The sequence below is a fragment of the Fundulus heteroclitus genome, chromosome 13 (genome assembly GCF_011125445.2).
Source record: "Fundulus heteroclitus isolate FHET01 chromosome 13, MU-UCD_Fhet_4.1, whole genome shotgun sequence".
Lineage (NCBI taxonomy): Eukaryota > Metazoa > Chordata > Actinopteri > Cyprinodontiformes > Fundulidae > Fundulus > Fundulus heteroclitus.
Genome location: NC_046373.1, coordinates 40,012,723 through 40,038,652, shown reverse-complemented (window position 1 = coordinate 40,038,652; position 25,930 = coordinate 40,012,723). Strand labels below are relative to the sequence as shown.

The window sequence follows — 25,930 nt, the reverse complement described above, 5'->3', positions numbered from 1 at the left end:
CTATAACGCTTTGTTCAGTTGCATCAGACGACCATCTATTAAAGAAATAGAATTTAAAATTCTTCTTCTAACGTATAAAGCCCTTAATAATCAAGCTCCATCATATATCAGAGCTCTGATTACCCCGTATGTTCCTAACAGAGCACTTCGCTCTCAGACTGCAGGTCTGCTGGTGGTTCCTAGAGTCTCTAAAAGTAGAATGGGAGGCAGATCCTTTAGCTATCAGGCTCCTCTCCTGTGGAACCAACTCCCAGTTTTGGTCCGTGAGGCAGACACCCTGTCTACTTTTAAGACTAATCTTAAAACTTTCCTTTGTGACAAAGCTTCTAGTCAGAGTGGCTCATGTTACCCTGAGCTACCTCTATAGTTATGCTGCTATAGGCTTAGGCTGCTGGAGGACATCAGGGTCTATTTCTCTCACTCTGCTGAGTTCTCCTACTGCTCTCCAATCTGCATTGTTTGTTGTTATTTCAGCTTTTAACTTTTTGTTCTCTGTCATTTTTCTCTTCATAGAAGGTACACCTGGTCTGGTGTTCTGTTAGCTGTGACATCATCAGGGGAGGCAGATCATCCACTATTACCATCGAACATAGAAAGTACTCCTGGGTCAATGTGAGCTTCTGTGCTTTCTGTGTCTCTGCTCTGTCTTCTCTAACATAGAAAGTACTCCTGGGTCAATGTGAGCTTCTGAGCTTTCTGTGTCTCTGCTCTGTCTTCTCTAAGCCCCAGTGGGTGGAGGCAGATGAGCGTTCACACTGAGCCTGGTTCTGGTTCTGCTGGAGGTTCTCCTCCCTGTTAAAGGGGAGTTTTCCTCTCCACTGTCGCTTCATGCATGCTCAGTATGAGGGATTGCTGCAAAGCCATCAACAATGCAGACGACTGTCCACTGTGGCTCTACGCTCTTTCAGGAGGAGTGAATGCTGCTTGGAGAGACTTGATGCAACCTGCTGGGTTTCCTTAGAGAGGAAACTTTCTCACCAACCTGGAGGATCTGATGGAGTCTGACTTTGGAAAGAGCCTTAAGATGACATGTTTCATGAATTGGCGCTATATAAATAAAATTTAATTTAATCAAAGCAATGCAGGTTTCCAGCATTTCTTCGAAAATTCATCCAGTTCTTGCACTTTTCTAACGTTTGCTCTTCGTGACACAAAAATACCTGATTCTAGATGAGATAAACATCTGCTGAAGCTTTTTCTGTCTTTAAATAGCTTAAAACCCTCTTGAATGAGTGAACTAATTGGCTCATGAAAATCAACGAGTCAGTAACAATCCTCCCACATCTACGCAGAAACTTCCCCTTTCATCCGTCATCAGAGGCGGTTTTGGCCCGCGTTAAACGCCAGATGCAGACGGTTGGTTAGACGCTGCTCAGAGCCCGGAGGTTATGTCAGAAGAAAGGCAGAAGCACAAATAAAAAAGGTAAAAGGAGCCGACGGGTTGTTGTGAAGTCATAAAACCTGATTAATCAGACATGCCGCAGCGATGCTAACGAGGTTGTAGACAGAAAACATCCCATCGGAAGGACATACCTGGGTAACGGTGTTTGGCAGCATGCAAATGATGATGACTACTGTGATTCATGTGGAGCAGAGACTAAAATCCCTCCTGTTGCTTTAACGCAGCTATCTGAACCGCAGCAGGATCCGCAGAATTCAGTTCAGTTAATCGGGTCAAAGAAAGTCCGCTGTCAAAACAATGATACGAACGTCTAAACGTCTCGTCTCTGGATTTTAGTCGTTTTGATTTTTATTTTTAATACTTCTGCTGTAAGATCTGGTTGATTCTGCAACATCCCACAGAAGATGCATCTTAGAAGAAATCCTCAGAGTCTGCTGTTTACATGAAAACCTCTGATGTTCCTGCAGAGCAAAAGAGTCAAAGCCAAGGAAAGGCGTATTCCTGACGTTAGTCGACTGCCGTGCTGCACGAGTCGAAGCTAAAATATCGACTCTGGGAAGCAGAAGAAAACCTCCAGCAGAACTATGTTCAACCTGATGAATAAATTATGCCTCCACAATAAAGAAAATGTTCTGCTGAACCAAGACTGTGAAATAAAGAAAGTTTCAACCTAAATCCTGTCAGACCCGTGGCCTCTGAGCAGGTCTGGGTCTAATCCGTGCACAGCTCCACCTTCACACCGAAACGGTAACAGTAGGAGTAGGAAACCATGAAAACTGACCCGCGCTGGGTTTGGGACTTTCAAACCTTGCAAACAGGTCTAATGTATAATTTCTGAACAACACTCCCAGGCCGTCACCTTAAGTACCGGTTTTGCCTGAGAGGAGACCACCGGTTCTCTGCAAACAGCTGTTCTACCTGCAGCCCTGTGTGGTTTACACCTGCCTCCAGCTTTTACAGCAGGATCACAGAGATCTGCGCGGCCTCGTCTGCAGAAAATGTGCGTCTAAAGCACCAGACAACGCTAATGTGTGCAGATCCAATGGGACAGCTGAAGGCATCCAATTAAGCAACACAGACACATTAAATGGGAAACGCTCCATTAACAATTGCATGCTTGGACGGCTGCTATGACATTAGCTTCATGTCAAATTAGAAAAAAGAAATTGTTCCCACCTTTCCATAAAGTAGTAGTCAGAAAGCAACGGGCTACTTTAAAGTTTGACAAAAACTAAGCAACCCTGACCTGTTGGGAGAAAAAAAAAAAGGTAGCAACATTTAAACAGTGTCTACTGATTTATACCATCAGCCATTTTTAAACAATTTTCTTTAATTTAAATGTCGAAGTTCTACACGTTCCTGGATAAAAGGTCCTGGTCTGGGTCCCAGGATTGTTGAGGAGTGAGGTTACCATATTTTTTTCGGACTATAAGGCGTACTTAAAATCCTTAAATCTTCTCATAAATTGATGGTGCTCCTTATCTATGATCACCGTTGTGCTCACTGACTGATTTTATGTGGTACAATGCATCAAAAATCTGTTAAAATTTATAAGTACTTGGTTAGCAATGAAGCCCTTCCACTCAATGGATATTAGGAGCATTACGGTACACTGTGTCACTGCCTGAGGACCGCTGAGCTGTCTACCAGACTGCCTGACTGTAATGTCTAAACTAGAAGTGCATTCATGTAAGGCAGCCTGGAGTACGTGCTAGCAACAATAAACCTAGTAAGTTAATTAAATATAAAGTTTATTCTGGCCTTATGTCAGAAACAGGGCAGTGTAGTCCAGCTGCTCTGTCCTCCCCACAGAGACAATAGAGAGCTGTGGATGTGGAGGTGTGATGTTACACACTTGGAAGAATATTTAGTGCACCTTATGGTCTGAAAAGAACGTTATGTGCTGAGCGATGCTGATTGGTTGACCTTTTAATTGCCATATTTAAGACCTGTGTGTTGTTGCGGTTTCTACTTTATACCAGGTTCATGTATAAAAGTACTTTTTGTGTTCGATAATAGACCAAAGGAAGAGGTCCCAGGGTTCTCACCAGCATATTTCAGTGTAACGGTCCGTTACGCCGAAATCAAAACGACACGGATGTTTGAGAACAACGTGGAAAAGTCAGTAGAGCTCCTGAACGTGCATCAGCGTAGCTGTAATCCTCCCAGACAACATAAGCTAACGCTAGCTTTTATTAGCCACCTGTTCCTCATTATTGCTCGTTTGACCGTTGGTTTCTTATTACTGCCACCCACTGGACTGGAGGTGTAGTGCAGTTTTCTACACAACTTCCACATCCGTCATTAGGATGATCTAAATAGAATTTCTGCTGTGGTTTAGAGCAGCAGAAACAGAAAGCAAACAAATTACCCAGCAGGCCTTTCACCAAAGAATCCCTTTTATCTAAATCCCAAGAGTCTCGCAGGAAAAAGGGGTCTAAGCTTTTAACTGCAGACATTATTTCTGCTGCCATGTGCTTCATCCAGAATACGTCTAGAGCCACAACTATTATTTAAATCCCTGCTTTAACCAGCCTGGAAGGTACCACAGCAACAGGATTTCCTTTAGAGGGCTACATCTGGGGCTGCAACACTGCTCACAGCTAAGCCACTTTCTTTGCAGTAGTGTGTATTTAACCAGTCAGGTCCCAGAAATGGACTCTATAGCAAGCAGCAACAACTGTTTGATAAAAAGAGACAACCAACCAGCTTGACTACTGCAGGACCAGGGTTGATCCAGCAAAGATATTCAAATTGTTGGCAAGTCTAAGAAAATCTTGTTTATTTTGACAAACAAAGTCCAACCGGCGGCAGGACTCCCTCCAGCATCTTCCTCTGTAGGTTTTTGTAGCAGTGAGTTGATCGGATTGCTGAATGAAGCGAAGTTAAATTACTCTTTAAATCTTATTTTTTTCATATAAAATCAACTGTGAACATCAATCATGTGCAAGAGCCTCGTTTCAGACTGAACACGTTGATCTTCTGTCACCAAAGAAAGATTTAGAAAACAGACGGACATTTTTTTTCTTCATCTTGTCCCAAACTTTCCTCCATTTTCTTAACTGTAAAATAACTTTGTCGTTAGATATAATGGAAATACGACATTGAATAAATACCCAAATCAAATGTAAAGGTTGGTTCTAAAACTACCAACAGTGAATGGGGGCAAATGAATGTCGGTGGAGAGAATCGTTGAGTACGAGTTGGAGGAACTTTAAATGTGATGACTGGGATTTATCCATCAATATTTCAGATGGTTTAAAAGACTCACACGGGCCACTTAGAGTCCTGCTTATGTTTGCCTCCATAATCACCTCACCTCTAATGCCTTCCTCGGTTATCAAAGTAAAAACCAATCAGCTCGGAGATAAACTGAAGGCTATTTGACCGACGAAGGACGACGCTTATATTAGAGAGAGATGGACGGCTGGTCGTCCTGGAAGCAGCAGTAAATTCATCTCTGAACGTCCGAGGTAAACGAGATTTAACGGCGTTAGCGTTCCCGTTTCCTCCTGGGCGAGTTTAACAACCGCTTGGATTTACTCCGGCATTTAAAAAGGCCGATAACTCTGATGCTGCTTTGCTTTAGACGTTCACGGGACGAGTGTCTTATTTTATTGCTTCGTCGAGCAATAAAAGAGGAATAAGATCAGATCAAGGGAGTAAATTCAACATGCTGGATCCAAACGGAGAGCCTGGATTACCAGAAACAGGCCTTCTGACTTTAAACGGGTGATAACGGTACATTATAGCTAGAATAAAAACCCAGGGATCTATTCTGTAGTCACATTTTCTCTGGGGAGTTTCTAGATATCACCTATTTTCAGTCTAATGCCAGGCTTTCAGCTGCTAGTTATTAAAGGATTACAGCGTTGTTGAAAATTATAATTTACCGCAACGTGCGTCAACGTCAGCTGTTTTTTGTTTATCATGCTGGTTTTTACCAGAAAATTAGTTTCCAGTCAGAGTAAAACTCTTGATGTCCCACTTTACCCACCGCCTGAAACCCAAAACCCAGAGGAGTCACGTTTCATTTGAATAATCAATAATTCAAATCCACCTCCTTTTCATTAGAGCCAGCCTCACAGATGTGACCCGAGTCTGCTGGCTGTCAGCCCCCCCCCCCCCCCCCCTACACTCCCCACAAAGACTCCTGCAAACCCGTCACCGGGACCATTAAGAGAATAAAGGCCCGGCTGCTGTTTAACAGACCCTGTAGGAAACAAATGGACCTCTATTGGCTGCAGGTTTCATATTTACGGCACAAACAGCAAACACGAGCCGCTGCAGTGGAGAAAAAAACATTTCTGCAGGCAGAAACACTAATTTAACACGAAAAAGAATCAAGCTAGATGAAAATAAATGCACAAAATTATTAAATATATGACTGATTAAATATAAATGTTGCATATTTGATAATTTCACCATTTATTTATATGTTTATGTCATAAATTTATTCTATCAGAATCAGTGGGCGGAGCTTACGCTTTACTGCAGCTGATTGGCCTGATTGGCCTAAAGGAAGGATTAACCAATCAAATGTTAGCATCTTTTAAACCAATCACTGAGGGACAGCATGAATTATTTCTCCAACTGCAAAGGAACTCATCAAATACATGATTTCAACTTTTTTACTCATTTTCTAAAATATTTTTTTAACACCATGAACTATAATAAGTAATTCTGGATGAAAATATCGCTGGTAGCAGAACAGCCTGCAGAGAATAATAAATGGACGTATATGGGTGGATAAGAGAGTCCCTCTGTGTTTTAGGCCTTTTATCCGAGTAAAAGAAGCCTTTTAACGCCGTCGCTGCCTTCTTCGTGCTCTGCAGGGAAAAAAAAAACGTCTTTGAAAGCTTCCCTTGAACAGCTATAAAGCCCAAAATACAGCTACAATAACGCATTTTAACCCTTTCTGGAGGTTGAAATAACCCTGCTGAGAGTTTATTATGGTAGTTTTCTTTTAAAATGGAAACACCGTCTGAACATAATGATGACAGGGTGCCGAGAGATGAGCTGAGGTATCACATGAGGAAGTCTGGAGGAGCAGAGAAGTAACTTAGGGCGGTGTAGGACAGCGGTGAGGTGTGCTGTAGGACAGTGGTGAGGTGTGCTGTAGGGGGACAGAGGACTCCAAGGTGGAGGTGGGAGTGCATCGAGGAATTTAAGTCCAGAGTGTTGAAGAGAGGTCAAGAAATGTGTCCAAGCAGGTTGGAATGGGCGGAGAAAGGTAAAAGAGTCTCAGCCAGAATGGAAGGAAAGACGTAGAAGACGGTGGTGGGAGCAAAGATGCTGTCTGGTTTAGAGACGGAGGAGACGAGGACGGAGAGGATCTGACTCCATCAGAGGGACGGCTCAGGCTGGATGATGTGGAGACCGAGATGGTTTGGACATGTCCAGAGGACGGACGGTGAGGACATGGGCAGAAGGATGCTGAGGCTGGAGGTTTACGGATGGAGGTAAAGAAGACATGAAGGTGTGAGAGAAGATGTGGATAGAGTGAGATGGACGACTCCTAAAAAGGGAAAAGCTCAAAGAAAAAGACCTACATTTTTATTTAATTGATGTATTTTGTATACGACTGTTTAAAGATCTTATACTGGATCCATATTCCATCGTTTATTCACCTCTAACATCTTAGGCCCTGAACAGGTGGGCTTCATAAAAACCGCGCTTTGTCTGGAGAAACCTGAAGTTTTCCCACCGCTGACAGGAGACCAACAATGTATCAGAGCTGTTTAGCCCAAAATAACAGCCAGGAAACAGGCAGAGCCGGCTGGCCAGGCGACCCGCCTCCACTGCCGGACAACCAGGGCCACATGTGCCGGCTCATTACCCCCCCTCCTCCAGGAAAACGCTCCGAGGTGTCAGCTTTCGGCCCGCACGCGTGTGCGTCCTCCCCGCGTTCCCTTACCTTTATAGCGCTCCAGGACATCTTCATACGCCTGGGCGAACTGCTTCTCCTGGGAGTGGTTCGTCGGCAGCAGACCCGGTATGAACCCGGCCATAGTGCCTGGGGAGGAGGGGGGGGGAAAGGGGGGAAGAATCCAAAGCCCCGGGCCTGCGAGACTACCGCAGTGGTCCCGGACCCCGGCTCCCCTCTCTCCTCCGGAGTCCGAATCAGCAGCAGCCGGTGCGGGCTTAATGACGGGGATGCATCGGAAAAGCCCCGGAGCTCGCTTCAAAGCAGCGTTAGATAATCCTCGGCGACGATAAAATAAAAAAAAAAGGAGCAAAATTAATAAAAAAAAAAAAATGAAATGTGTCCAAATTAACGAGGAAGCGGAGGTTATGTAAACGTCATCTATCCATGGTAGCCGTTAGGAACTACAGCAGCGGGACCAAAGCAGCTCCCAGCCCGGTGACCGCTGCTCTCTGTGAGGGGGGGCGGGGAAGGGGGGGGGGGTATCCAACACGCCGATAAGCGTCGATAGCAGCGCTCCCCTGGGCTTGTTTCCGTTTTCAATGCGGCGGAGCTCCGCTGCTTCCTATCCCAGCTTGCGTCCCGAGAATCCGGCCGAGCTCCCAGAGCCGAAATGGCCGCTTGTGTCCGTGAGGCTGAGCCTCTGTCTCCGGTTGTGCTGTGAACGTGTCTGTTTCTCGTCCGTCTTCCTCTCTCCGTCCCTCCCTCTTCTGCTCTGGGTCCTCCCGCTGAGGCTGGCTGCCATCCCTCTCTGCCGGCCGCACCAGGAAGCTCGGCCGCAGGAATTTCCCAGAGCCGGCGAGGAAGAGCTGCTCTCTGCGCCTGCGCTGAGAGTCGGAGAGAGAGCGACACAGAGCTGCGGCGCCCCCTGGTGGAGGGAGATGTTCGGTGCATGGATAAACAGTCCCACCTTTTTTATTAAATTTTTTAGATTTTGCATCTCGCTACAATATTTTTTAGGTAATCTTTTGAAAGTAGACGCAATATATGTCTTTTTAATTTAATATATTTTTTATCTTTGGATTTTAACAAACAATGGTATCTTTTGAATTAGCTTTTGTGTTTCTCTAAATCATGTATTTTTATGCCGTTTTAACTCAACCGTTCAAACGTTTCCTTCTTTAAACTCATTAGTTATTTATTTGTTCTATGTAAGTTAGTATCCAAATGTTTATTCTGTATTACCATTTTATTTATTGTTCTATTTAGATACAATAAAATAATTGCATTCTATATTATTTAGTCATTTACAAATTTTTACATGCGTGACATAAAGTTTACTTTCAATTGTTTATTTTGACTTTATATAAACTAATACTGATTGACTGATTGGTTTAGTTATTTAGGGACTTTGTGGTGTATGTGTCTCTTTTCCACAGTTTATTGTTCCCTTGAGTAAAATACGGCTTGTACATGTACATATAGAGGCCTGGATTTTTTTCTTTCAACTGGTTTTTATTATTATACTGTCCAGATTGTATACCTCTACCTAATTAAACTCTCTACCACCCCACATTATACTGTGAAATTTGTAAATGTGATTTTTATATGAGTGTCATAAGGGCTGGATTCAGGACTTATGTATAAAAAAGGCTGGAGTATTGTGTCTATTGGCTTCAGTGATTTCCTACGAACTTTTATTCATTTCAGTTTTTACATCTCTATTCTTGAAAACGATATATGCAGTTTGAGGTGTGAATGAGAGGGGCTTTGTTTGTATCCATAACATTTTGGTTCTGTATGAAGTAAAATTCAATAAAAAGTGTGATGTATATTATTATTTATATTAGAAATAATATTTTAATAGTTATGTTAGATTATTTTCTGGTAAAGATGGAAGCATTTTATTTTGAAAGTTTCTCTGTTTCGTTTTTGGAAATAAAATGGAGCCAAAGAAAACAATTAGTGAATTAAGCCACTTTGGCTCATCCTTAAAGATTCTTCCCAGATGATCTCTGCTAAAACAGGAATTTCTCTCTTTTTAAAACCAAAAGAAATAAATATAAATCATTGAAACCCAAAACTTTTGTGATGATTTTTTTCAGGTAAGTGAAACAATCAGGTCTAAATCTAAAGCTTTTAAGCTTAAATATTCCTCCTATTCCTATTTATTGGGGTAATAAGGTCAGCCTTTGTGCTGGTAGAATCTGAACAGAGGTGAATGCTTAAAAGGGACAAAATAAATTGTTTTAGTTTCTGTCTGCATCATTGTTTAAATCAAATATTCCCTCTTTTTATTGAATCAGAACGAGATTTATTCCCCAAGCTTCTGACACAAACAAGGAATTTAACTTTGGTTCTACTTTGCTCTTATTGGAGCACACTGCCACCTACAGGGTTGTTGTGTTACCAATATAGAAAGAAATCTAAATGGATGGATCCCTGGATTTATCACCTTTTGAGGCAGCTTTTATTCTCAAATAAACTCCAAATGTATGATTGAGTTGAATAACATTGGTTCTTCATGAGCGTTTGAGTCTCCACCACAGTCATTAGCAGTTAATCCCAGAATGCGACCTTTCCGAGGGTCAGGCCCTATAAAGCAGTGAATGAGTTTGGAGATGAAGTCATTTAATCCCATAGTGAGAATATTTATAACAAGGATCTCCATGGAAAACCAATTTAGCTCCAAACTGTAAGGCATGTGGCTGCCAGGCTGGATCAATACTGGATCCAGATAAATAAAAGATGCATGAAGGTACTTTCAACCCTGAGCGCTGATGTGGAAAAGTCTTTCTGTGCAACTTTAACCGGTGCTTACATCAACAAGCCGACAGCTGGACGAGGGGGAGGCTGCCTGAAAATAAAAGATGGAAAAAAAATCCTTTCTTCTGGATAATTAATCACATTTGCATTATAATCACAATTTTAAAAGACGCAATTTCCAAATGGCACAGGTCTGCAGTTTTTGGCAACATAATTAATGGAACAGACCCGTCCTTTAGTTGTCAGTAATTATGTTTAAAGTGGGTTTACACCACATGGAAGGTTAAGAGAGTTGCAGCAGTGAGATAATCTAATTTTATTACTTGTTTTAGAGTTTATCTAATCAATATGTTTTACCAGAAACTTTCAGAAATCTCACCATAGCATTAAGTAGCGGTCAAAGTGTTTAATACATAGACTTGTTTGTTAGTTGCACTTTATGTTCAACAAGGATTGATGTCCAACTCAATTAAATAATTATATTCTGATTAATAAAAAAACGATTAAATGTCTTGCTTTGAATACTCCTAATTTACAAACGTCTTTTTCTACAGGACGTTTTTGTTTCTCGTGGTTAATGCAGAGAAAAGTCCAAATTAAATTGCAATTATGGTTGAAATAAATCACAATATTAATTTTTGGCAAACTCGTACAGCCGTACTCCTTTCTACGAAAAGAAAGGAAGCCGTTCCCCTCTTTCAGCTCACAGGATGTAGATCGGGCTAGGATTTAATTTACTGATATAATTAACTGCTGTTTCAGCTAAATATGTTTTCACTTCTTATTTTAGTCTGTATTCTGATTTTATTTCATTTTATTCTTTTCAGTATCTTTAGTAAAAAAAAATTCTTTGGTATTTTTATTCTTGTTTCTTATTATTTTTAGTCTGTATTCTTATCTTATTTTTAAAATTATTTTCCTAAATTTATTTTTAGGTATTTTCTTATTATATTTTTTTATATTTGTATCTTATCCAGTTGCTATTCTTTTTTTCTTATTTAATTAATATTTTTATAGTTTTTTTTATTATTCTCGTTCTTATTAAGCAATGAAGCGATTATAAACAGATGAATCCAGGAATAAAAACCTTCAGACCAAATTGCTGCAGCAACATTAACAGGGAAAGGAAATTTCCAGCTAGGTTTTAATGACATCTCAGATGGTGCTAATGATAATTTTAATATTGTTGGTTGCTGCTCCAACTTATAAACACTCTACGGTCACATTTCAATGACCAGCGAAAGCTTGTTGAACAGAGGCAGAAAATATGACGTTTCGTAGAGTCTAAGCAGAATGAAGACGTGGTTGAAATGTGAAAAGTCAGTTCATTAAATGGTGCAACTGAGGCTGAGGTTACATGGAGCGGCTAAGAAAGTCAAACTTCAACAGATTTTCTGACCTAAACAAGAAAAACGAACTGATAGGCTATAAAACATGATGTTAAAGCATGTCGAATGTTTTTAAAAAGATTACATTGTGCAGTTACTTTTTACATGTTTAGCAAGTTCTGTTTTTAAATGTGCTTTCTAGTGTGGCCTACCATAGACAACATATATGCAGATTGAGAGCGGCCGCCATCTTGGATGGGTCTCCTACACACCCCCAGTGCATATATGTATGCTGAGAAAGCTGTTTGCCCAACTAAATTAAATCATAACTCCCCCAGTTTTTAGCTGATTTTCACACGGTTTGGTTTGGTACAAATGACAGAGATGTGGTTATAATACAGGACACTGTTACACATAAAAAAACATCTTTTAATGCTGAAAATATATAGTTTAAACAACATAATTCATGCCTTTATGCTCTTCACAGACAGACATATGGCATATTACGTGATTTCATACTGAAATACTTTGTTTTATGTAATTTAACAAAGACAGGCATGTGGTATTACATAATAATAAATGTATAAATTAATACATTTTATATTTTAACAAAGAACATAGTTTGATTGTTCATTTAAATTTATTTCACACTCTCTCACACGTACAATCCTGAGCCTTCTCTACACACAGACAATAATTTGCACACATGCATACACACAGCTTTTTCTAAAAGGCCTGGAAAAGTGTCCTTTAAAATTTCCAGGCCATTCCAGCATCTTACACTCTGCATCTGGGGCCGTAGCTTAAGAGCTTTGAAAAAGAGCTGTTTTGCACAGCTTCTTGCATGTCTTTGGCGCTCTGTAACTCCAGGGTACTTATTTTGCAACATGATTCAGTCTTAGTTTGTGAAAAACAGAGATAACAAAATAATAAGCATCAAATTATGGTCCATTAGTTGGATTTCTGCAATGTTCTCACCAAGTGAAAAACTCATCTTTAGAACCAATCTCAGCCCAAAATGCTGATGAGCACCACATGATCTCCTTTCAGTAGTTATCACCAGTTATTGCAGAAAATAGAGGCAAAGTGTTTATTCCCGTCAGCTCCTATGCCAGCCTTGAGTAGGAGAGACCCATCCAATATGGCGGCGATGCAAAAGGGCGCTCCAGCACATAATGAGGCGCCTACGTATATAATGTCAAAGTGGGTTATACCATGGGGCGGCGGGTTTGTGCTGTTGCATCAGACCAGGACATGTCAAGCTTAAAACCTCTGCAGGGGGTCTTCATGAAGCCTGTGAGCTCCTCCCAGTTCATGAAGGGTTTCTCTCCAGGTACTCCGACTTCCTCAAAAAGTCAAGAAACATGCAAGGATCTGGCCTTTAGAGGGATTCTATGCATGCTGGATTGTGGCTGTGCGCTGGGGCTGCACCAGACCGGGGACCCATCCTCTGCATACCCCTCCCACTGACCCCTGACCCCTGGGGATGTGACTAACAGTAAATATAAGACCATGAATGTCAGCCAGGGGTTGTTCTTCTCTCATGTGAGGGAACATGCACTGTGTGTTAAATGTCCAGCTGCAGAAAGCAAACGCTCTGAGAGCCAAGAGGACATCGAGTCCTTAACACACCCGCATGACGACGCCTCAGCTTCAGAGAGACTTCAGCTGGAACAGGAGAAACAAATATTTTCTCCATGACCGTCAGAAAGTCTGCCGAGGCTGAAAGTTGGACAAACCGAACCATCAAATAATCGGATGTTATCACCCACCGCTGCATTCTTCTCTAAACTCAGACCAATGAAACTCTGAGTTTTCTGCAACGCTCAGGACATTGAATCAAATCTTTTTTTTGTGCGTCGACGTGTGACTCGGATTAACGTCTGTTTGGGCTTTTGAAAGCAAACTCAATCAGTGGTTAAAAATAAAAACCAAAATGCAGCAGGACGGAAACATGCGAACAAGGCATGACTGAATGTAGATTAATCAGATAATGAGCGCGGCGCTGCCGTCTGCAGAGGACGAGTTCAGGATGGGAACGGATTCAGTCTAAGGCGCCGTTAACTCTTCTCAGCACGTCTAAAAAGAAACTTTTACTGCAGCAGCTTAATCTGATAATGAATAATCTAACCTTTGATTAGAGTACATGGATTCAATAGGGGGAAAATTATCTTAAAATTAAGAAATATTTGTTGTTTTTACAAAATTATCAGCACCACCAACAAATCCTACAAATTAATCGATCTAAAGCATTTTTTAATGTAAACTTTTATGTAGTGACACATTAATTTTTGCTTTCCTTGGGGTATAAATATGATGTGACGCAGAGCCCTACGTCTCTTAGCTGCTCCTCAAAGTGGGAAAGACAAGAGAACATGCATTTGGAGTCAGCCAGATGTGTACTGATCATTGCAGGTCAGTAAATAGTTACAAGAACTAAACTTGACCATATCTCCTGTCAGAGCAAGGTATAAAACTCCTCAGTGCACAGTGAGGAGAAAATAACAAAAAAATTATCAAGTTTACTTTCAGAGAACTGCAGTAAAGCGCACCAGAACGACCGTTAGACGTCCGTGCCAACTGGTTGTTTGTGTCCTACAAACAATAAAGATATTAAACGTCAGTCGTTCGTTGCTTTGATTGGATCAGAATAACGCTGAGCTTTCCAGGTGGAAGGATGAACATGTGGAGAAGCACTTCATGCCTTCTGTTAAGCACAGTGGAGGGTTTTTTTTTTGTTCTCTCTCTTTTTTCTTCATAGAAGGTACACCTGGTCTGGTGTTCTGTTAGCTGTGACATCATCAGGGGAGGCAGATCATCCTCTATTACCATCTAACATAGAAAGTACTCCTGGGTCAATGTGAGCTTCTGTGCTTTCTGTGTCTCTGCTCTGTCTTCTCTAAGCCCCAGTGGGTGGAGGCAGATGAGCGTTCACACTGAGCCTGGTTCTGGTTCTGCTGGAGGTTCTCCTCCCTGTTAAAGGGGAGTTTTCCTCTCCACTGTCGCTTCATGCATGCTCAGTATGAGGGATTGCTGCAAAGCCATCAACAATGCAGACGACTGTCCACTGTGGCTCTACGCTCTTTCAGGAGGAGTGAATGCTGCTTGGAGAGACTTGATGCAACCTGCTGGGTTTCCTTAGAGAGGAAACTTTCTCACCAACCTGGAGGATCTGATGGAGTCTGACATTGGAAAGAGCCTTGAGATGATGTGTATCATGAATTGGCGCTATATAAATAAAATTTAATCGAAAAATGTAATGCTATGGGCCTGTTTCTCTGTCAAAGCCCCTGGGAAACCTGCTAAACTGGATGGTATCGTTTACTCATTCAGCAGGACAACGGTCCAAAACATCCTGCCCAGGCTCTCCATGGTCTTCTACCTTCCCAGACCTGAACACTGTGATCCAGGAGCCTTTTTCATGGAAGGAAATTATGTGTTTGTCTTTGTGGTGGACTGAGTTGCCACCCTGCATGGATAACTGATTATAAAATCAGTAAAAGGTTTATTCCTTCCAAATTGATCAGAACATAACAGGAACATCCCTTCCTGGGAGCCTCAGTGCTGCAGTAAATAACAACAAAGATCTGTTGGATTTTATTTCCATTCAGCAAACCGGACCGTTGTCGACCAGCAAAGCTACAAACTAAGTACTTAAAATTGGTTTGTGTTGTTTGTTCTTCATGAAGCTCAAAAGAAAAAAAGTTACTGATTCTGATTTTTCTCTCATTTTTGGTTTTGTTCAGTTTCATCTTTCTTCCTGTATTTCTCCGATTTATCTAAATGTTGCTCATTCTTTAATTACTCTCTCTGTCTTTTTTCTGTATTCCAGTCCAAACTGTTTAGCTTTTAACTGTAAAAGTGCTGAAAGCCTGAGTTCCTTTAAATCAATATTAAAAACACATTTGTTTAGGATCGCCTTTGACTGTTTTAGTTAAACCGTTTTACTGAAACATCATTATTTCAAGTTTGTAGTAAAACTGTTTTTAATATTTGCTTTTAATTTCTATTCTCCCATGTTTTTTTTGTTTCTACATTTTATTCCAACTTGCTTTTATTCTGTTTTATTTTCCTGTATTTTAATCATGTAAAGTGCTTTGCATTGTCTTTGTACTGAAATGTGCTTTACAAATAAATTTGCTTTGCCTTCTTTTAAATTTCCTTTTCTCTTTCCACCTCAACTGCACTTTACCTTTCGTCTTATTTCCTCATGTTTTTATTACTCTGTGCCTCTTTTTCTTTCTCCTTCGGTTTTTATGGCCTCCCTCTCTCTCAGATTTAACAGTCATCCCTTCATTCATCCCTCTGTTTGAACCTCCTCCCCCCCGCCATCACGCCGCCCCTCTCTCTTTGTCCGTCTCTTTCCTCTCATCATTACTTTCTGCACAGACTCCATCCTTCACTCCTTCTCTCTGTGTACGGAGTCGCTGCTCTTGTCTCTTGCGCCAAATTAAAATGCGAACTCTCTCACTCTCTCCCCTCTTTTGTATCTGGAGTCGGCCCCTCACCCCCTCCGCCATTGTTGCTCCTCTCCTTTTTATAACCATGGAGACAGAGGAGACCACGTAACTATGGCGACAGGGCAACAGCCGGGGCCTAGGGCCGAAGGGTGCCTTTCAGCTGCCTGCGGAGAAGGAAACCAGGAAGTAAAGGAGCAGCAGGCAGCACAGAGGGCGCCTAAGTTACATGCAGTCAGGTTTGTGGGGTCCTGATGCAGCTGGAGCGTCACACAACCTTCTATCTGTGCCATGGTTATTTTATTTTTTTGTTTCTATATAAATAATTTTTAAACTTAAAGGGAACATCCTATTGGATGAGCAGAAACAAGAACGCACAAATTACAGAATGAAAATCTACTCGTTTCTTTTCAAGATGCTGAGTTCAGGGGATGCTGGGAAATGTGTAGAAATCCAGAACAGGACGTAGTAAAATAACAAAATTTAAATTTTGTTTAAATTATGCATACATTTTTGTTTATAAGATGACCAAACCAAGAGGTTTACATCCACTCAGTGTTGGAATTAATTTAATTTAATTAATGATTTAATTATAGGTTTCAATCTGCTGTGGATTTTCTCTTAATTCAATAGGGGTCAAAATTATACATACAGCTTCAAACATATACATACACCTCCACTGATATTTGATAAAATGCCTCTAAATTCCAACTTGACCACATGCTTTTTGTAGTCGCCAGCTAGCTGCTCGTACTGGCTGAAATGGTAGAGTTTATTTAAATTATTGGTTTCAGCCTTTAAATATAGTCCAGAAATCTAAAACAGGGTCTAAGTAGAAGCTTTGAGCAGGATGTTAAGGAAGCCTAATGTTGGCCTGCTTTATCCAGTCCAAAACCAGTTTTGATGCGTGTTTGCGAATCAATTTCCTGCAGGAAACCCGACTATGTCCAGGTTTCTGCAATCTGACCAAAACTGTTCCTTCAGAAAAAAAACAGGAACTGCAGAAGCTGCTAGGAAACGTAAACTACTGGGACACCAGCGACCCCATCCACAGTGAATCCAGTGAAGCCTGGATGGAGACGGCGCAAACCAAGAGAAACCGCTCCTCCTCCAAAACCGACACCTTCCAGACAGACTGAAGTTTTCAGATGCCAACATGGACAAGCCAAACTGCTTCAGGAGAAAGATTTTAAAGCGAGACGAGAAAAAGTACGAACCACAATGAGAAGAAATCTGTCAGGATTTCATGCATCAACCGAACACGATACCAACGGTAAAGCTCGGTGGTGGCAGTATTGTGCTGTGGGGGTGGTGCAATAAAGAAGAATAAATGAGGGATAGCAGCAAAAATCCTAAACTTCAGCACAAATCAGCAGCTAGATGGAAAATGGGACGATTTCTGTCCTCTTTGTTGAGGTTGTTCTGTTAAATTTTTTTTTTTTTATATTAAGAAATGTTGAAATCAGATCAAAATTGACATATTTTATCCTGATTCCTACTGTAAGTCGGCATCAAAATCTGTTTTGTTGCTGCTTTTTCCTCTTTTTGACTTTTCCATCTACATTTTGTTTAAACAGACCATGTTTAATTTTATTGTGCTTACCTGATTTGGCTTTTTATAAACGTATAAAATGTTATTATCCAAAATGCATGAAGAACTTTAACATGTTGTAGTTCTTACATGAAAACGATTGCTGCTTAGAACACAGAAATAAACTTAAATTCAATCTAACTACCTAAAATTATTTTTTTTTCTCCTTCAGATATGGAGATGGAGTAGATTCACACTGGAAAGGCAGCAGCTGGTGTGCAGAATCATTGATATTCAGGCTCAGCAGGCGGGCAGAGTCCAGTCCGGACAGCAGCGACTCTTTTTCTCTCCTCCACAGACTGAATCTAAGACTCATCTGTTCACAGAGCTGCTGCTGTTTCCCCTCTGAGTCTTCCTCTATTTTACTAACAATAACTCACTGCAACTCAAATTCACAGACAGAAACGCGTCTAAAACGGCTTTAGGCTTCGGGAAACACCAGCCAGAGACTAAACGTCTGGGGAAAGCAGGCAAATTTATTCAGTTTCCACATTCCAGGTCCCAGCTGAGTGCAAATTAAGGTCAGAGTAGAACCGTAGTACGCATCATACAAAATGTAAAATCATCACAATAGTCTTCATGCCTGAGTGAGTGCTGAACACATGTGCTCTGGGTGCCACCAGAGAGATGAGGGGGAACCAAAACCGGGCCAATTAAAGCTGTTTAACCTGGACAGAACCTTCTCTTCAATGTTTCCCAGATCTCTATACGTAGAATTGAGTCAGTCACCTTAGAAATAACGTCAATTTATCTATAAAGCACTTTAAAAACTACATGAGCTACACCAAAGTGCTGCTCAACAAACAGCAAAGCATTAACGATGATAATGAGGGGGGGGAATAATAAATTCATCTGCTGCAGGCTCCACAGGGGAGCAGTTGGTAGCACTGCTGCCTTGCAGCAGGAAGGTCCTGGGTTCAAATCTTTCTGCCTGGAGTTTGCATGTAATTCCTGTTTATCAGCCCATAAACGTGTGAATGTCTGTCTGCATGGTTGCGTGTCTCTGTGTTCCCTGGGATGGAGCCGGCACAGATAAAGGGTTCACAGGGACTTTTTCTGGAGTGCTTGATGGCATGACGAAGATTAACTCTTGTGAGCATTCACAAAACTTATTATTTATTATATTGGTGACAGCATATCAGAGTCCTGGATGAGTCTGAGGTAGTTGGAGCTTGTGCAAACCTGCATAGCTTGACCATTAGCTCATTCTCTGCAGGACAGCCCTTTGGCCAGGGCTCAAACACCGAGCCGGCAGCGCTGCCAGTAGGTTTTTGTAACACTCTTGGCTGAGTAGTTGCAGTGAACCCACATGCAGCTGCCACTCTGGGTTCAGCCAGAAAGATCTCCACAAGCAGCTTCATTGGCTAATTCAAGCTTTTCACCTCAATAAATACCACCTTCTACAGATAAGCCTGGTGCACATGGAAGTGTTTGTGCACTGGCCTCACTGCTTCAATCTAATTCCATCAGATCCTCCAGGTTGGTGAGAAAGTTTCCTCTCTAAGGAAACCCAGCAGGTTGCATCAAGTCTCTCCAAGCAGCATTCACTCCTCCTGAAAGAGCGTAGAGCCACAGTGGACAGTCGTCTGCATTGTTGATGGCTTTGCAGCAATCCCTCATACTGAGCATGCATGAAGCGACAGTGGAGAGGAAAACTCCCCTTTAACAGGGAGGAAAACCTGTTAGAGATATACTTAATGAACCTCAAAACAGTCCAGACATATGACAATCAAACAACATCAGCATCATAAACTCAAACAATGTTCAAAGTCACAGTAAAATCCAGGTATTTGTCATCTGATACACATCAGGTTAAACCACTTGTCTGTCAAATAAAATGCTCTTGGTGAGCAAAATAATCTCCCTTTAAGAACGTGAAAACCTCTCTAATGGTAAAATAGACGTAAGTGGAACAAACCATCGTAATGTTAGACCAGCCAGTGGTAAATGCAGAGGTGTGAAGCAATGGTGATATACCTATCACTGTCACATTTAGTTAGTTAGTCATTGAGGACCTCAGTATGGGTAGAAGCATGCTGAAATGATTGACTCAAGAAATTATATGAAAATTTACAACAAAATGATGGACAAGAACACGGGAGGAACCAGGAATGATGAATTATGCTGGCGTATCCAGGGCCCTGGCCAGCATCCCAGCCCGTTATACTGGCAGTTGTCAAAATGACTGAAATTAGACCGTTACGCTCATCGTAACGGTGTAATTAACGGCTGATTGGCAGGGTTTCCCCCACTGACCCGTTCACATCTGCCCAAACTGTTGCAATTCCTCCGACGGCGGAGCGCTGACTCTTTATAGACAAGACAAGCACAAAATGTGTTGTTCGTAGGAACTTTCCCAAGCAGACAGACAAGAAAAAAAGAAATACTGAATGGTGCCACATGCTAAGCTAACAGCATGACACGGATGGTGCTAAATGCTAAGCTAACAGCATGACACGGATGGTGCTACATGCTAAGCTAACAGCATGACACGGATGGTGCTACATGCTAAGCTAACAGCATGACACGGATGGTGCTACATGCTAAGCTAACAGCATGACACAGATGTTTGAGAACGTCATAAAAAGATCAGTAAAGCTCTTCAATTTGCACCAGTTAAGTTGTAAACCTCCCGGACAACATAAGCTAACGCTAGCTGCTAGTAGCTAGCTTGACGGACAGCCCAACGACGGTTCTGTCGGTCACGGCTCCCCCTTTGAGGAGGGATGGTGAGAACATCGGGAGAAGAAAGCTGAGGGTGGAACTGGAAGGCAGAAGGTCTGGAGGAAGACCAGAGAAGAGATGTAAAGAGAAGATGAAGGAATATGCAGAGGAAATGGTGGAGAGAGATAACTGACTGTGGAATCCCCTGAAATGGAAAAGAAAGAAGAAGAAGAAAGACATCTGGAGCGGCGAACAGGTGAGTCTAATTACCTGAGTCAGGAATACGCAGTAAACATGAACAAAAACTACAATAATAAACATGCTAAACCAAAGTAATTAACAAAAATACAAGCCCCCCCCCCAAACAAACAAACAAACAAACAATCAAAAAGAGAAAATGACAGCTAGGCTGTAAAGGATTAAGCTCCAGGACTGTTATAAACATTGAAGGAGGAGGAAGAGGAGGAAAAAGCAACGGCAGTACCTCATATAAGGGGTTTATAATATAATCATATAATAGTTATAGGATTATTTTCGTCTTTAGAAACAGTGTTGTTGGCTCGTGAATGAGTTGGCGGTGGCATTGACCCAGATGGCAGAATATCAAAAACGTTTTGGCGAGAACAAAGAAGGCACCAGCTTTGGAAATCCCTTCATATCAAAATAAGGTTTTCCATATTTCCTGAGATTAAGCCACATTTAATAAGTCTCAGGAGAGTCCTCATTTAGTAGAAAGATAAACGCTGAAGATAAATCAATTTAACATTGAGATTTAACATACATTTGTTCTTTAGTTGTTCTTTAGTTGCCAGATAAGAAACAAGTCGTTCCTCAGCAGAAAGCTGCTCTGAAGCAGAAAGGATTGGAGCTTGGCGACCCAAAATAAACAAACTATCAAGTCTGGAAATGTGTCACAGCGTAGAAACACACCCTCATGTGACAGACACATAAATTTATGTGCATCTCTATCTAATCTAAACCCTGTCCTCTCTCTCGGCCTACATGCAGTTTCCGTGTCACTACACTCAGCTTTTACTGTCTTCTTGTCCCCTTCCTTCTCCACCACCATAATTTCCTCACATCGGGCCTTTTCACCACGGCTTTAATGACCGTTTGTTTTTGTTTCACACACAAGAATAACCAGAAATGTGTTTCAGAGCACAAAAAGAATTGGCGTTCATGCCTGGAGAAAGAAATAAAGATGTTTGAACTTCTTCTTCTGCCGCATCGAACTCCATGACAGAGAAATGTAACGAGGCTTCAGATCGTCATTATAAAACTCAGCGCTGTTACTAAACGCCTAGGAGAAAAAACTGTGAAAGTAACAGAACTAATCCACGTTTACATGATATTATCTAGGGCTAGACGATAATTTAATAACATATATCAATCGTTAGACGTGTGGCACAATAGAAAAAAAGGGTAAACAAAAAGTTCAATAGAATGACAGTTTTCTTTCATTTTGCATTCTAGCCATTTAGGTTAATACTAGACTCATTAAGCTACATTCTCCCAACCAATCAGAAACGCAGACCCAGGAATCAAGCTCCGCCCCCTTCAAAGAGTTCAGAGAGCATACATTCTTTTTTAAATCTTGCAGTTTTGGTGAAAAGTTGGTTTTATAAAGGGTGAATTCCTTATTTTGAATTCCTTATCTAAAAACCCATTAAGCAACAGCATAAAATGGCCAGGGTTGCACTTAGAATATTTTGATAATTGTCGATATCTGTCAATATGGTAGTTTGTACTTGTATAGCGCTTTATCATGTCCGATGACCCCAAAGCGCTTTACGCTAAAATCAGCCATTCACCCATCCACACCCTACGGTGGTGAGCTATGCTAGTAGCCACAGCTGCCCTGGAGCAGACTGACAGAGACAAGGCTGGCACCGGACCATCTGACCACCGCCAGCAGGCAATGTGGGTGAATTGCCTAAGGACACAGCAGGTGATCAAACCAGCAATCCGCTAGTTACAGGACGACCTTCCTCCATGTCACCGTGCGTTTCTATTTTATGGATATGCTTTTTTACTATATCGTCCAGCCCTGACCTTATCCTCAATCAAGTGTTTCCATCAAAGGGGTTCCAGATCAATGCCAGGACTGGTGCCGGAGCCATTTCTAATGAAACAGTGTAGAACAGCGCCAAATTACTGAAAACTTTTCTGACCGATTTATGTTTCACTCAAACCCACCCCTGCGTCACCCAGACATGTTCCTCAGACTCAGATCAAGCTCTGCAGAGAGTGAACCCACTCTTTTTAACCACCAGATCTCCAGCTTGATCATGCAGAAGTTTCCACCAGGTCCTGCTGAAAACTGTTCTCTGGCTGTGAAAGGTTTCCCTTCCTTTTCTCTGGAGGAACCAGAAAGAACTGGAAATGAACAAGCACTGGTAGCGGTTTTACATTGGAACCAGGAAAAAAGGAGAGAAAGGTGGTCAAAAATGTAAAATGCAACAAGTTAGGAGGGTGAAAGAACCAAAACTCTTCCAACCTCGACATAAGCGACCCAACTTTAGCTTGTAGGCCTCAAACATCAGTCAGATAAAAGTGAAGAAACCTTCTGGACAAGAGGTAAAACACCTAAAACCATCATCAGCCATCATCTAGTTCACTCCTGCAGTGATGATTCGCTACAAAGTTTCTTAAACATTGTTAGCATACTGTTAGCTTTAGCATTAGCTTTCCCACAACACTGAGGACCATGCAATCATCTGCAGCTTTGAGAACCAGACGGGAGAACGTGTCCACAAGCCAGAACGTCAGAGGACTTTTACTAGTAATTATAGAGAAAAATATCTCAATCACGTTAAAGTTTCAGCACCCCCTCACAGGGCAGCTCATTAAACGGCCAACACAGGCAATGCCTTGCTTTTAGGCACAACATCAGAGGTGGGATGTCAATTTCCTTACCTGCAACGCGTACCACCGCCCTCTCTGCCGGGTCCAGCACCGAGTCCTGGCTCTTCCGTTTCCTCCTCTCATGCTTGGACAGATTCCAGGGCAAAGTGTCCCCCGGCGGCCCCACGGGGCCCGACGCGCACGGGGACAGCGACCCGCCGGATCGCTCGGTGCGGAAGGACGGCTCGCTGACGCAGGACCGTTCGCTCAGAGTATCATCGTCCGACGACTCCATCTCGCTTTGAGGCTGCAGGGGGGATGGAGATGGATGAGGAGAAAAAGGAGGTCAGAGGCTTTAGGAATAGCGGAGACACTTTATAATTCATTGCTGGTGTGGAGAGAGATCAAGTCGTTATGAAAGATGCAACATTTTTAATGCTACATCAGTAATAACACAGAAGTCAGTGAGAGGAAGACAAAACAAGCCCTGGGCACCTTGGAGTTGTTGAATTGACCGTGAACAATTCGGTATATTAAAGTATTTTACAGCTGAGCGTGACTCCGTCTATCTGACAGCTGAAGTTGGACCCAAACTGGGTCATCAGCAGAACAATGACCCCAAACACAGCAGCAACAGAGCAGGTAAGAATTATCAAGGTGTTGCAATGTTGCTATTTCGTGCATTTCCCAGCTTCAGAGTAGGGCTGAACGATTTTGGAAAATAATCAAATTGCTATTTTTTTTCTTAATATTGCGATTTTATGTGATTTTTTTCCCCCAGTTTAATTTATCGTGTCTTTTTAAACATATACAAACAACAAATCAATTTGTTTCCTCGCTGTGCAGATTAGTCGCTAAAAGACCCACAGCATCTAAACTCAGAGCAGAAATTATTGCGTTCTGCCTACAATATATTTCAACCAAAATTGCAATTTTGACTTTTCTCTGCATTAACCACAAGCAACAAAAATTTCCTCTAAATAAAGATGTTTGTAAACAAGGACTTTTTAAAACAAGAACTTTTAATGTTTCTATTAATCAGAATATTGTTCAAGAGAACAGCTTTTAGTTGATTTGGACATCAATCCTTGTTGAACATGAAGTGCAACCAACAAGCAAGTCTATGTAATAAACTGATTGACCTGTACTTAATGCTGTGTATGATTATATAAACTGTAAAACAAGTAATACAATTAGATTATCTCACTGCTGCAACTGTCTTCCCTTCCATGTGGAGGCAAACCCACTTTAAACATTTTACCAACACCTAATGGACGCGTCTAATTCCCTAATTGTTACATAGCCAAAAATTGCAGACTCTGCGATTTGGAAATTGCGTTTTTTTAAATCGCGATTATATTGAAAATGCGATTAATTGTAAGCTCTACTTCAGAGGGTACAAAATGCTGCTGCACGTCTCTTAACAAGTACAAGAAAATTCTGAGCATATTTCCCGTTTAAAGTGCTTTTTTAAAAAAAAAAATGTATGGTTTGCAATGGTCCAGTCAAAGCCCAGACCTTCTACCCAACTGAACTGCTGTGGAGGCTCCTTTCAGAACGATGTGGAACAAATCTGCAAACCTCAATGAGTTAGGAAGAAGAACGAACCAAATTCCTCCAACTATTCAACTCAATTCAATTCAATTTTATTTATATAGCGCCAAATCATGAAACATGTCATCTCAAGGCACTTTACAAAATCAAGTTCAATCATATTATACAGATTGGGTCAGATTATACAGATTGGTCAAAATGTCCTATATAAGGAAACCAGTTGATTGCATCAAAGTCCCGACAAGCAACTAGTCAAGAAACTGATAAAGTCCGACTGAACTCAACTGCTGGGAGTTACTGCAGCTGCTGAAGTCGGTTCTGCAAGCTGCTGGATCATAAGGCGGACCAAACTTTACCCCAGAATCAGTCTGACCTGCTCCACACCAAAACCAACTGATCGGATGCTGGAGATGAAGTTTCACAGCGTTTCTATCTTCATTTCCTGCACAGCTCAACCTGCCTGTCTGAAATGAACCGTCAGCATCAGACGGACAGAAAGAAAACGCAGCAAAGACGCAAAACATCGACTGTGCGCACATTTATTTGGACTCTGGAGACCTGATGCTCCAAGCTGTCCATCAGTGGATCAATAACGCGGAGCTCCAGGTTCCTGAGACTGCAAAAGCTTTTAAAGACCTGCAGCTCCTGGAGACGAGCCTCTGCTTTCCTGAAACCCCTGCAGAGTGATCTAATCATCCAAGATCTACAATAAACAGGAGGATTGAATGCTTTTATGTTTTCTCATCAAATTATTCTACCCTTCGTGGTGGCGTTTTAAGAATCATCTTTAGTAGCAAAATTAATACATAGACTGGTTTGTTGGTTGCACTTTATGTTCAACAAGGATTGATGTCCAACTCAATTAAAAGCTGTTCTCTTGAATAATATTCTGATTAATAAAAACATTAAAAGTTCATGTTTTAAATAGTCCTTGTTTACAAACATCTTTATCTAGAGGCCATTTTTGTTGCTTGTGGTTAATGCAGAGAAAAGTCAAAATCAAATCGCAATTTTGGTTGAAATACATCGTAGGCTGAACGCAATAATTTCTGCTCCGAGTTGAGACGCAGCGGCTCTTTTAGCACCTAATCTGCACAGCGATGAAACAGATTGATTTGTTGTTTGTATATGTTTCCCAAATCACAGCATAATAAATTAAACTGGAAAAAAAATGGTATTAAATCGCAATATTAACATAAAAAATTGCAATTAGATTATTTTCCAAAATCGTTCAGCCCTATTACCTACACCTAAGCAACTAAGCTTATCTGTTTAGGACTCTGTGGGAACGATACATACAGCTGTGAAGGACATTAGACTGACTGAACAGAATAACTTGTTGTGTTTCAGAAAGTTCATCTTCACCCTTGTTGCATATATTTAAAAAATAATCAGCAAGTTAATGGAAAGGAACTGGACCCCAGGTGGAAACATAAACAGCAGGAAGAGGACTGGACC

The 25,930-nt window shown here is 41.5% G+C and overlaps 1 protein-coding gene across 4 annotated transcripts in view; it reads right to left on the bottom strand.

The window, feature by feature from the left end:
• Positions 1-25,930, bottom strand: part of macf1a (microtubule actin crosslinking factor 1a) — a 315,238-nt gene that overhangs the window by 280,086 nt on the left and 9,222 nt on the right. For 3 of the 4 annotated variants that reach the window (XM_036145777.1, XM_036145778.1, XM_036145779.1), the window contains exon 2: positions 22,991-23,225. In XM_036145777.1, coding sequence (XP_036001670.1) covers positions 22,991-23,213 — 223 coding nt within the window. In that variant the 5' untranslated portion in view covers positions 23,214-23,225. Of the gene's footprint in view, positions 1-7,319; positions 8,102-22,990; positions 23,226-25,930 lie in introns of those variants that run through there. The other variant, XM_036145780.1, reaches the window with a different exon arrangement.